General features: G+C 38.3%; 1 protein-coding gene across 8 annotated transcripts in view; it reads left to right on the top strand.

Moving 5' to 3' along the window:
- FBXW11 (F-box and WD repeat domain containing 11) overlaps nt 1-12,733 on the top strand; it is a 132,394-nt gene that overhangs the window by 77,415 nt on the left and 42,246 nt on the right. For 6 of the 8 annotated variants that reach the window (XM_049874314.1, XM_049874310.1, XM_049874315.1 and 3 more), the window contains 2 exons: nt 8,408-8,470; nt 11,782-12,007. In XM_049874314.1, coding sequence (XP_049730271.1) covers nt 8,408-8,470; nt 11,782-12,007 — 289 coding nt within the window. The remainder of the gene's footprint in view (nt 1-8,407; nt 8,471-11,781; nt 12,008-12,733) is intronic. The other 2 variants (XM_049874311.1, XM_049874317.1) reach the window with 1 other exon arrangement.

Genomic DNA, 12,733 nt, shown 5'->3' with positions numbered 1-12,733 from the left:
CTTTATATGGTAAGTTATTTATCATATGTTGCAATATTTCGCCCAATGTATTTGCCTTTAAATTTTTGCTATTTTTGAATATTTAGGAGTTAAAATTTTTTTATTTAACCAAATATTAATCTTTTTCCATGTTTGGTGTCGTTGCTTAGACAGCTCTCTCCCTATTTTGTGAACTTACAAATGTTCTTCTGTGTTTTGTTTTAGTAGTTTTATGATTTTGTTTTTCACACTTGATTTTTTTTCATAGTATATTTTGATATATGGTGTGAGGTAGCATTTGACATTTATTTTGAATACTAATTATTGAATTATCCCTTTTCCACTAGTTTGAAGTTCTCACTTCATCATACACACATCCATAAGTATAGATGAATCTGTTTCTGGGTTTCCATTAATCTGTTTTACTTTACCAGGGCCACACTGCTTTAGTTATTGTAGCTTTTAAGAGTAAGTTTCAGTATCTGATAACGTGGGCACACCCTTTTTTAAAAAAGTTGGCTGTGAAGCAAGGAAGAAAAACATCTTCCTGTGTTCATTCCTCCAGATGCTTTATTATCACCTTGTGTAATATTGATATTCACAAGATAATGTGCTGGAGTTTGGGATTGCATTGAATCTATAGATCAAATTAGGAAGAATCAACATTTTAGTAATAATGAGTCTTTATATCCATGAAAATGGAATCTCTCTCCAATTATTTTGATTTTTCTTTGATTTCTTCCACCAGAGTTCTGCAGTTTTTCTGATATAGATATTATGCATATTTTGTTGGATTTATTGTTAGTTGCTATCGAGTCCATTCCGACTCATCACGACCCCTTGCGTGCAGAGTAGAACTGCTCCATAGGGTTTTCAAGGGCTGTCCTTTCAGAAGCAGATCACTAAACCTGTCTTCTGAGATGCCTCTGGGTAGGTTTGAACCGCCAACCTTTTGGCTTGCATTTGAGCCCTTATCCATTTGTGCTATTCAGAGAGTCCTTGTTAGATTTATACCTAAGTATTTCATGATTTTTGGTGCTAATGTAAATGGAGTTGTGTTGCCCTAGATTAGGGATTAGGAGCCTAGGCAGAGTTAACAGTAACAACCAAAAGGTGCTTGGTTTACCTTAACCAGTTGTTGTTCTGTGTATTTAGAATTTATGGCAAGTAGTAATTGACAAAGTGGATTTAGACTTTTCTGCTTGGCTTAATATTAAACATATAATAATCTCTTCTGATTTCTTACTGTATTTGAGATTTTTTTTTTGTGGCCTAAAATGCTGTATCATCAATCAGGTTTTTTTTTTAAATAGTGTTTCATGGAAAATTGTAAATAATGCATAGTCTTATTGAGTGGGGTATTTGAGATCTATTTAATATAGTCAAGCTTATTTATTTACTTGGTCTATCAAAGATGGAAAGCTATTTAAAAACAAAAAATACTTCTCTTTTCCTTGGTGTACTTTATGGAATTTTATTTAGTACATAAAAGGATATATCCTCTTTATAAATTTTGCTTCTTAGAAATTTAAAAAAACTCTGTTATTTAATGGTTTGACTTGAATATTGATCTCTTTGTAGTAAAGACTCTTGCTTTCCTTTTTATTTGATTTTCTGTTATGTTTTTTGCTCATTCCTTTTAGTCTGTGTGTGTGTGGGTGACATTATTGTGCCTACATCAGTGGGCAGGGGAATGCCTGGATTCAACTTTATTTATTTAAAAATGCTGATTGCAATGCATTAAATTGATTTTATGGGCCATAACCAGCAGTTGGAAAACACCCAAGATACATTTTTCTGTGTGTAAAATACACTGATTTCTGAGTAGAATGACCTAGATCCAAGTCGTGCATCTCTTTTTTCCTAGCTGTGTGACGCTTAACTAATTACTTCTCTGGTTCTCTCTCTCTCTCTTTTTTTTTTCTGTAAAATTGGAATATCTGCTTGATATTTTTCTGATGATTAAAAGATAGTATATGAAACTTGCCTAGCACAGAGACTCAGTAAAGTTTGCTAGTAGCATTTTGCATTACGTTTTTGTTACCATGAATGTCCTAAGCTGAAAAATCTTAAAACAAAATGGCAGAATGCCACATTTTCCAGATCTTTTGTAGGTTCTCTTTGCCTTTTCTCAGGAATAAAGATGCACCGGTGGTGCAGTGGTTAAGAGCTCAGCTGCTAACCAAAAGGTCGGCAGTTCAGATCCACCAGCAGCTCCTGGGAGACCCTATGGGGCAGTTCTACTCTGCCCTATAGGGTTTCTATGAGTCAGAATCAACTCTATGTTGTATTTCTCATCATAAAACTAAAAATGCAGAAGTTGCAGCATTTTTAAAGTAAGGAATTAATTCCCCTTACATAACTCTCAAATTTTCCAAGTGAAATATATTCTGTGTTAGATGGTGGCACCTACTGGCAAAGGTACCACACTGCTCAGAGCCTGCTGTGCCTGTACACACACTAAAAGAAAATGAGGGTAGGTCTTTGGAAGGAGCCTGCCCCTTCCATTGATTGGCATGACAGTGAGAAGGTGGAATGTGAAAAAGAGATTCCAAGATTAGTGAAACAATAGAGAAAAAGGAAATTGAGGTGATTGCTGAGATTCCATACCAGATGTAATGATATTGCAGATATACTTTAATAACACAGCTGCTGAAAATACTAGGTTGTTTCCCTCTTTCCTGACAACCTTTCAACTCGTAATATTGCGAGGTTTTCTTTTTTTTGAATGATTGTGCAGTATGGTAAACTTTTCAAGATTTTGTTTTAAGAAATGTATTTTACATTGAGGCTACCTAGAATGTTTTTATTTATTAAGGTGAGGAATTTTTGCCATTACTAGCCTGGGGTAGCAGTGTTATTTAAAATGCACAGGTAAAAAGGAAAGTTATTTTTCCTTGGCTGTTTATCATTCTCAAATATTGCACTACATGTATTTCCAGCTATTGCTTTTAATAGCAGTGCTGAATTTGATTATTTTTTATTTTTCCTGTCCTCTTTCATTAGACATATTTGTGATCAGTGGCACTAAATTTCCAAGTCTGATTCTGAGGGTAATGGAGACCTGACTAATTGAACTAACCAACCAACCAGTTGTCCTTAGGTTGGAAAGTTACACCATCAGTTATGCTCAGAAGGCTATTTATGAAGAAAGAGCAACTGCCTGTGCCTGTGTCCTCTTTTGCGATGCTTGGAAAAATGTCTCTAAAACAAGATTGGGATTTTCATCAGCTGCAAATAGCCATACACGCTATGTAACTGAGGAGGCAGTATAGGTAGAAAGAGCCTAGCTTGGAATCCTCACACTCGTTTGCTGCATAACTGTAGGCGAATTACAAAATATATGTAAGCCGCGGTTTTCCATCTGTAAAATGGGGATAATGTGTACCATGTAGATCATTTATATAAAGTTTCTAACACAATGCTTGGCATGTCATAGGGAATCATTAAATAGTAATTATTGTCATTTTTATTCTATGGAATTATTAGATTAGATATAATATATAATTGATCGCATTTTTGATATAATCGACTGGTTTCATAAATGTGAGTTGGAGAAGCTACCCAGGAATAGGCATTAGATTCCAGTGGTATTTGGTAGTTCTGAAATAATCACGTATTGGATGAAGTCTGCCGTGATGGTATCAGTGCAATTTCTTACTTAAGGTTGGTCCTACTCCATTGACCGCATAATTTCTCCATAGCAGTGATTTTTTTAAGAAGAGACATAGTTACCTGGGAAACTTTAAAAAACAAAACAAAATGTATATTGCCTATGGCTTCATCTGCTCTACAGTCAGCTATTTGGTCAAAGACACACTTTGCCATCTTACTGCATTTGGGACACCTTTGAGAACCTAATGAAAGCTGTGGATCATCTCTCTGGGGAATTGCAGATACACTAACTTTTGTACATGGTTTCATGATATTTATAGCCCTTATCCTTACCCCAAGTCCATGGACATCTAGTAAAGAACCCCTGATATGAAAGTTTCCCAAATGTGAATTTAAAGGCATCCGGAATTTGCTCCAGAATTTAGATATCTGGCCATATTCCATGAATTACTTGGCCATGGTGAGATCAGGCTGTATTTGAAGATCACATACGGTCACAGGTGCTAAGGAAAGAAGCCCAAGGAGAAAGGCCAGGCATGAGATGGCTGTGATTTAGTGTATCTTTCAGAAGAGTCCAGTTTAGGAGCTCATCCCCCTAGAGCAGTGATTCTCAAGGGGTGGGGGCAATTTTATGCACCCCCCCCATCTCCCCAGACACCTGTCAATCTGGAGACATTTTTGTTTGTCACAATTGGGTGGGGGGGTGGATAGGGTTGAGATGCTGCAAAATATCCTACAGTGTACATGAAAGCCTCCAGCCCAAAGTGTTGATAATACCAAGGTTGACTTGGCCCAGAGGCCAGCTGCTTCTTCTGAGAATGTTTTTCATTGATAGTAGTATCACAGTGGGAGAGCCTAGATTTTTATTTATATATATGTGATGTTTCTTGGTAGGTTTAGGAGGAAAGGGATGATGATGAGAAGGGTAGGAAGTGAATAAGCCAATTTGGTATTTCAAAGAACTTCCCTTTCCCAGAAGTGACAGAGGATCAAAGAGGATTTCAACTTTCTGGTTGGCTTACCTCATGGTTTCACTTGAGAGTTTGAATATAGGAAACTACCTTCCTTTCCCCTTGGAAGGCTCTTTTTTTTTTTTCCTTACCTCATCCCTACATTCAACTGTGACCTTTTGTCTATTGCCTTTAAGGATTAAAAATCAAAATGATTAAAAAAAAAAAAAAAGTTCTTTATGACTTCTATAAGAGAGTTTTCTATTTTTACCCATCCCTCAGTCCCACAACCCCATATAGCAGGTTGAGAAATATGATAGGGAAGAGGAGAGGAATGTATTCTACTTACTAAAGTGGGCGTTTCCTTTGTCTCCTAGAAGTATTTGTCTGGTAAACTGAGAGGAGGAAGAAGTTATGCTGTGCTGTTGCCCTATTCTGGAAACCCTGATGGCGTAGTGGTTAAGTGCTACAGCTGCTAACCAAAAGACTGGTGGTTTGAATTCACCAGGCACTCCTTGGAAACTCTATGGGGCAGTTCTTCTCTGTCCTGTAGGGTCGCTATGAGTTGGAATTGACTTGACAGCAGTGGGTTTGGCTTTTCTTTTTTTTTTTTTTGGTTTATTGCCCAATTCTCGTATTTGCCAATATGAATTGAGATATTATTAATAGCCACTACCTGTCTGTTAGTTTATTGTACTGTGGTTGCTTTTGTGTTGTGATGCTGGAAGCTATGCCACCCGTATTTCAAATACCAGCAGGGTCATCCATGGTGGACAGGTTTCAGCAGAGCTTCCAGACTAAGACAGACTAGGAAGAATGGCCTGGTCATCTACTTCCAAAAATTAGCCAGTGAGAACCTTATGGATCACAACAGACTATTGTCTGATATAGGGCTGGAGGATAGGTTGGAAGGCACTCAGACCACACAGTGGCCTAGCATACCAATGATTGTGAAGATGGCTCAGGACCATGTTGTACATGGGGTTGCCATAATTCAGGGCTGCCTCAATGGCAGATAGCAACAACATTATGAATAGATTTTGTTATAAAATGTGGGGGGGGGTGGTGGTCATTGTGCAACAAGCTTGGGAAAGTTGAATTAAACTAAACCAGTCTGATGTCTTTACTTGCAGGACATTACAGAACCTTTGGTATCTTAATGCAGTGTGTTGTAGCCTCTGAGAGAGAGAGAGACAGAGACAGCGAGAGCAAGAGCAAGAGAGATCTAGAGTGTGCAGCATTTCTCAAACTTAATTAACATCTTTGGGATTAGTATCACCTGGAATACTCCTTGGGAATGATCTCATCAATAAACTGAATCCTCCCTTTGGCATCACCTGAAGGCTTTATAAGAGAAGTTGAAAAAATATGTATGATGGGGGAGCTATTCCAGCCCCCACAGGGTTTCATTAATACAATTTTACTAAATTGTGTATCTTTATCTACTTTCACCAAGCCTTAAGAGGACAATAGCTATTTTTATCAGAAGGGTTATGCATTTCTGTCTCATCTGTAAAAGTAAACACCATTTCTCCCTTTTGGAATGAATGAAAGGAAGAATTAAATTTTCTCACTGTAAAGACAGACAGTTGCTTCTTGTGTAGCCTGTAGGGACCCCTGACTTTCTGGCGTCTTTCCTGAGTGAGGAAAGCATTAAGAATAGCTCTGGAGGATTCAGGCTCCTATTTTTCAAAAGTTTTTAGTTCAAAACACGTATCATCCCTCATATGTTGCCTGGGGTACCTGGAGACACAGGTTTGGGGGCTGACTTGCCACTTAATTCCCCATTCCTTTACATGTTCACCTTTCATGCGGTCCGTCAGCTATTCTTCTTTCTCTCCTTGCCACCCTCTTAGAACCCAGAACGTTGTGACATTACAAGACGGCTTTGTGTCTCTATTAGTCAAACCTAGGAGATGGCGTCTTGAGTCACTGTTCCCACTTTTTCATTCGCCTAAGGAACACTGCCAGATATTTTAATCCATAGGTCCCTCAAGTTAGAAGTAAAAGGAAAGTTGCATGGAGAGACCTTCAGAAATTGTACTTTTTGTTTCTCTCTTTCCCATTCCCTTCTTTCCATTCAGGATTATTTGCTGCTGCCACTACTCTAGCCCTGCTTTGGACATTGGGTTCTTAAAGCATTCTGTCTGCTTAATTCCTTGTTAGTTTAGCATAGTCTCAGCAGAAATGTTTAAACAATATTTTACTAAAGAATTTGGGAATAGCAAAGGGAAATGAAGATCAAGCAATGTGGAGTCTGGCTTATAAAATACAGTTTATCTCCTGTATACACGCTGCTTTCCTTTAGCTAGTGGCTGGCTTTCACATACAGACACCTGCTTCCTCCCCATTGCAGGCTTTGGAGCTGTGGGATTATAAGATTTTACTGAGGAAGCCAGTTGGTTTTCCCTGTAGCCAGCCATCTGGAGCCATTCTGTCAAAGTGTCTGAGGTTAGAAAAGTGCGAGAAGATAACACTTAGGGGAAAGTAGCATCTTCAAAGCAGGGAGTAAACTAATATTTTTTGAATACCCGTTATACACCAAGTGTTATGCTAGGCAATCTCCATACCCACACAACTCTGTATAGTTTATATTAATCCTCTGGGTAAAATGACTTACTCAAGGTTGCATACACACATTCAGTAAGTGACCACATCAAGATTCATACCCCTCTCTTCAGTTTCAAAGCCTTTGGCTTCTCTACTACGTTATACTACATCCCTGATCAGAGCCGGCTGTATGACCTGTAGAGTTACCACTGTTCAGTTGTGACTTTCCTGCCATTACCATTACCTACATTGGGTATTCTCAGACAGATTGTTTGGAAATACTGTGTGAGTCCAAACGTTTTTAAGAGTTGAAGAACATAAAGAAAAAATAGGAAAACTTTGAGAGATGGGCTTATTCCCTAAGGGCAATATGCAGGATTTTATAAACACTGGTAACTTAGACAGGTCTTTAGGGTCCTGTTGAATAATGCTGTGGGACAAATATTGTAGTTTAAATTTTGTGCCCCGATCTTAGAATTAGGCTGGAAGGAATCTTGGACAGACTGCTATCCATGAATGAGTTGTTATTCCTTTTGGAGCATAACTCTCCCACTTCCCCTTCTCATTAAGTTTCCATTTAGCCATTAGGTAGGAGCTTCAAAAGGGAAAATCCAATCATGTATAATCTCCAGTTAATGGGCAACTATTGAGCGACTAGGTTGCCAGAAAGAATAATCACACAGTGCCTCTTTGTGCAGTAAACACAAAAATCAAAAGCCGATGGATTCCCAAGGCATGCCAGATTGTTGTTGGCTGACAGCGTCCTCCTCTGCGGGGAGTAGGCTGGGGTACCCGCCGTGCTTGCTTGGGGAGATTGCAAAGCAGTCCAGAAAAACAGGGCTACCAGGGGAGGAAAGAGAAAGGCAGCGGGCTTCCAGGGCTTTGTCAGTTCTAACTGCTGATAGCTGGGGCGGATTACTTAATAGCAGACATTCTACTAAACGTTTTATGCAGTCATCAGGAACCTAAGAGGGTCTCTGGGGCTTCTTGCCACAAGTTAAAGAAGAACGGTGATGACTGAGGTAGAGCGTTAGCCTCGCTCTGACAGTTTAGCCTGTTTTCCCACAATTTATGTCCAACCTTCATAAATAAAGACTTGATGCTTACTTTTGTTCAGCCACTAACTGTATTGATTTATGAAAGATGAACACAGCCCCCTTGACCCAAAATGGCATGTATTAGCCATGAGCCAGATAGCTCTTAGGTTTGTGTTGGTAGACTCTGGTTTGGGTTTTCAAAATTATATCTTGGTGTAGTTAATTAGAACTTGCAAAACTCGGCATAATTCAAATAACCTGTTTTTCCCCCCTTAGAACACTTCAGTTATGGAGGATCAAAATGAAGATGAGTCCCCAAAGAAAAATACCCTTTGGCAGGTAGGAATGACGGCGCAAGATAAGATAGCAATTGAGTTAATGTAGATAAGATGCTCCCTCAGCTGATCTCTTTAAAGAAAACAAGAGCCAAGTATTTTTATTTTCTTTTGTGCAGTTTTGCTAGTTTCGGAGCCCACCCTAATTTATCTTCTCTTCCTTGGGGAAGTGTTGTTACAAATAGTAAAGAACAGAGCATTTTGGAGTTTTCTACAAAATTCACAAAGATTCTGAAGTGGCTGTGGCCTAAAAAGTTCTGTTTGTGGCCATGATCTAAGCCAAAGGTGGAGAGTGGTGGCATCCTTTGTCACCAGAAAGAATGGCACCGTGCCACATACCACTTTTTTTCCTTTTGTCCCTCACCTCTATCCTTCTCTTCCATTACCATTGGTTTGACTTTACTTTGTAATCTCAGTTTTCTTCTTCTCTGTTTTAGTTTGCCAGCTTTTAGTTTTATTTTAGTTTGCCAGCTTTCTCCCTCCCTCTCCCCCCACCCCCAGTTTTTTTTTTGAGGGGTGGGCATGTAAATTTTAAATGATTTGGGTTTTTAATCAGCCATTATGGCACACAGACTTCATCAATCTAAATCTGAAGAGAATAATATAAAGAAAAACTTCTTGGTTTATTGGATTTGAAACTAAAGATGTAGGTTACTTACTTAGCGAGAATCAAGTGCCCCCAACAAATTTAAGATGAAATGAAACAAGGCAAAACAATGCTAGGAAGTTCTTTGTAGGTGGTTGGAAAAAGAATATTGAAAATGTGCTGAAGAGCAGTGCACATGCCACTAATTTTTCTTAAACATTTTGTTCATACTGAATTTTATTCTTTCCTTCATGTTTATTTTTTTAAAATAGGATTCTCTTCATTTACTATTGATTTTTCAGTTCACAGTGGTTCTTAAAACTTCAGCTTTCAGTTTTTCTTTTTATCTGTCTTCCAGTCAACTAGTTACTGGTTTACAAATGCCCTAGGGAGGTTAGATGGTTAGGAACCCTCTGTAAATGAAATAATAACTCTTGTTTATTAAATGAGATAGTGGGTGTAAAAGTGCTTTGTAAATTGTAAAACAGTACACAAATGCAAGTTGTTACTATTTGGTAATTTTTACTGGCTTTCTTTTTGTTTTTAATCTGTCATGAAAGCAATTATTTTGGCAAGTCATCATGAAAAAATATAGAAAGAAAGGGGAAAGGAGAACATGTATGACTTTCTCCATATTATGCACTTTGGGAATTCTGATGTACATTCTTTACCCTGTGCTAGTGTGCGTCCCTTCACGCAAATTATTGTGATCACAATGCTGTATAAAACCTGGATCTTGCCTTTTGTTCCTTAATATTAATTCATAAGCATATACTCCTGTACTTACAATCTTACTTTATAAATCTAATTTTAATGGCTACATTATAGCACTGTGTAGATGTAGTAATACAAGTTGCCTATAATTGGGCAGTTGGTGTTACTTCTAATTTTTCTCTATTATAACATTGTGGTGAACATCCTCAATGTGTAAGCAACAAAGACGTACCTTATACCTGCCGATACTTACCACAGCAAAAAATTTCATTTCAATTCCGACTGTTTTGAACTCTTTTCATTTTGGGGTCTGTTAGATGTGCTACTACAAAAAAAAAAAAAACTACAAAAAAAAAAGCAGCATCAAATTCTGATTTCTGTTCAGTGCTACCCCCTGGTGGTATCTGGTGTCAGTGCGCTCTCCCTGACCCAAGACACACCAAAACCCATTGCCGTCGAGTCGATTCAGCCTCGTAGTGATCCTATAGGACAGAGTCGAATTGCCCCATATGGTTTTCCAGACAGTAATCTTTACAGAAACATTACCACATCTTTCTCCTGTGGAGCAGCTGGCTGGTGGGTTCCAACCGCCGACCTTTCCGTTAGCAGCTGAGCACTTAACTGCTGTACTACCAGGGCTCTTTTGGCCCAAGATGTGAGGGGGAGAAGCATGCTTAGATAATAGGGTGGCAAGATAAATAGGGTGAGAGATAAATGTCTTCCTGCTTTGTACCTCTAAATGTGGACGTAAGGACTTGCCTTAGACGTGAAAGATTTATAAGATTTTTATCAAGGAAGCCTACAGACTCCTTTGGATATTTATAAAAGGTGTGTTCTCTCTGGGGTAGGTTCAGTTCACTTTGAGTTAAGGGACATGCTGGTAACAAAGGCTCTTGGTTCTTTCTATATAAGACTTTGTGATAGGTTCCTAATGGAATTAATAGAAATTTATAATGGAATTCTTCAGTTCTCAAAATTCTCTTATATGTTCTTCCTTCTGATATTATACACTAAAAGGCTATCAGAGTGATGGACAGATGGCTTGGCAAATGTTTGATGAAAGTATTGAGGCTGTTTGTTTTTGAACAAGGAAGTTACTGAGCCTCATAACAGTAGTAGTAGCTGTGGCTTGATTTTTGATGCTGTTGTCCTGATGCAGTATATGGAGTTTCAAAAAAAATTACACACACACGCACACACGCACACTGATTTTATCCAAGGCCATGTAGGTAGATTTGGTGAGAAATGCATTGTTAGTGCAAAAATCTGTGGATTCTCCACAGTCCAGCTGCACAAGATGAGGAACTTTTCAGGCACTCCTGGTTTACCTTGGGTCACTTTCTGAGAAGTGATCAAAAGAATGGAGAGAAAGTTTAAACTCTTTTGCCAGCAGTTTAGTTACACTGGAAAACTGTATGGAGGAGATTGAAACTGTTAGGTAAAATGAAGCCTTCAGGTTTCAGCACACAGGCTTTTTATCTTTTCCACTAGATATATCAGTGGTTCTCAAAGTGTGGTCCCTGTACCAGCAACAGCGCCATCATCTGGGAGCTTGTTAGACATGCAGATGGGCAGAACCAGAACCTCTGGGGGTGGGGTCTAGCAATCTGTGTGTTAACAAACCCTCCGTGCAAGCAAGTTTGAGAGCCATTGACTTGGACTGTATATAGCATTAACCTTCAATTTTGAGGAAACAAAACAAACTGTTAATAGTCTTATCAGTTGCCACCTTGCCAAGTTGAGCTATCTAATAACAGCATAGTTCTGGAATAAGCATTGGAGGATGATGATTTAAGACAGCATTTAACTTCAGCATTTACTTTAGTGACTAATTTGAGGACATGGGGCCTGAATATATTTTTAATTACTTCTGAACAAATTAATAAAGGAGTGAATTTGGCTTTAGGGGTAAAACTGGTATTTTAAGATTAAATACACAGGGTGAAAAATGTTTCTAATGAAATGTTAATTAGATTTATTGCTCATGTCAAACTTTTTTTTTTTTCCTAAAATAGATAAGTAATGGAACATCATCTGTGATCGTCTCCAGAAAGAGGCCATCAGAAGGAAACTATCAAAAAGAAAAAGACTTGTGTATTAAGTATTTTGACCAGTGGTCTGAATCAGATCAGGTGGAATTTGTGGAACATCTTATTTCACGAATGTGTCATTATCAGCATGGACATATTAACTCTTACCTGAAGCCCATGTTGCAGCGGGACTTTATTACCGCTTTACCAGGTAACTACATTTATCTTTTAAAAGCTGAGTGGTGGGAGAGTGCCCAGCCCAGGAGCCTAGGCGGAGCTGAGTAGAGTTTGTGAAGTGAATGGCTGAGTACTGTGTGAAGCAGCATTTCTGTGTACAGATATAACATTTTAATATATGTAAATTGAGGAGGAATTAATAATTTAGCATCTACTTAGGAAAGGTAGGCAGTTTCTGGGATTAGTAATGTTGATCACGGAATGATTTTTATTTTGATGTAGTCTGTATACAATCTGCACTTTGGCTTTACATGTTATTTCTAAAAAATAGTGTTCATGTTCAGGAGGTATCCCAAAGTTTAGGATGTTCATTTATATCTGAAGTTGACACTTAAGGGAATGGTAGAAATGCGTTTGGGGAAACCAATAGCATACCTTTATTACATTTCTTGAAGCTTATTTTTTATCTTCTCCCTCACCATCCTCTCCCACACTCACGTACATACACAGTCCCCTGGTTAAGTCTACTTGATTTTTGATTACTTTTTAATTCCTTTTTTTCCCCCCCTTCTGTCTCTCTATCCATCTGTTCCTTCTTTTTCTACTTTTTTCTTCTCCTTCTCCCCCTCCCCCCCTTCCTGTTTCTTTTTAAATTTAAAGTTGACTAGGTTAGATAGGGAGTCCCTGTGTGGTGCAAATGGTTAACACATGCTCGGTTACTAACCAAAGAAATGTTGGAGGTTCAAGTTCACTCAGAGGT

This window comes from Elephas maximus, chromosome 2 (genome assembly GCF_024166365.1).
Source record: "Elephas maximus indicus isolate mEleMax1 chromosome 2, mEleMax1 primary haplotype, whole genome shotgun sequence".
NCBI lineage: Eukaryota > Metazoa > Chordata > Mammalia > Proboscidea > Elephantidae > Elephas > Elephas maximus.
The sequence above is the reverse complement of the archived record's forward strand: the minus strand, read 5'-3'. Positions and strand labels throughout refer to the sequence as shown.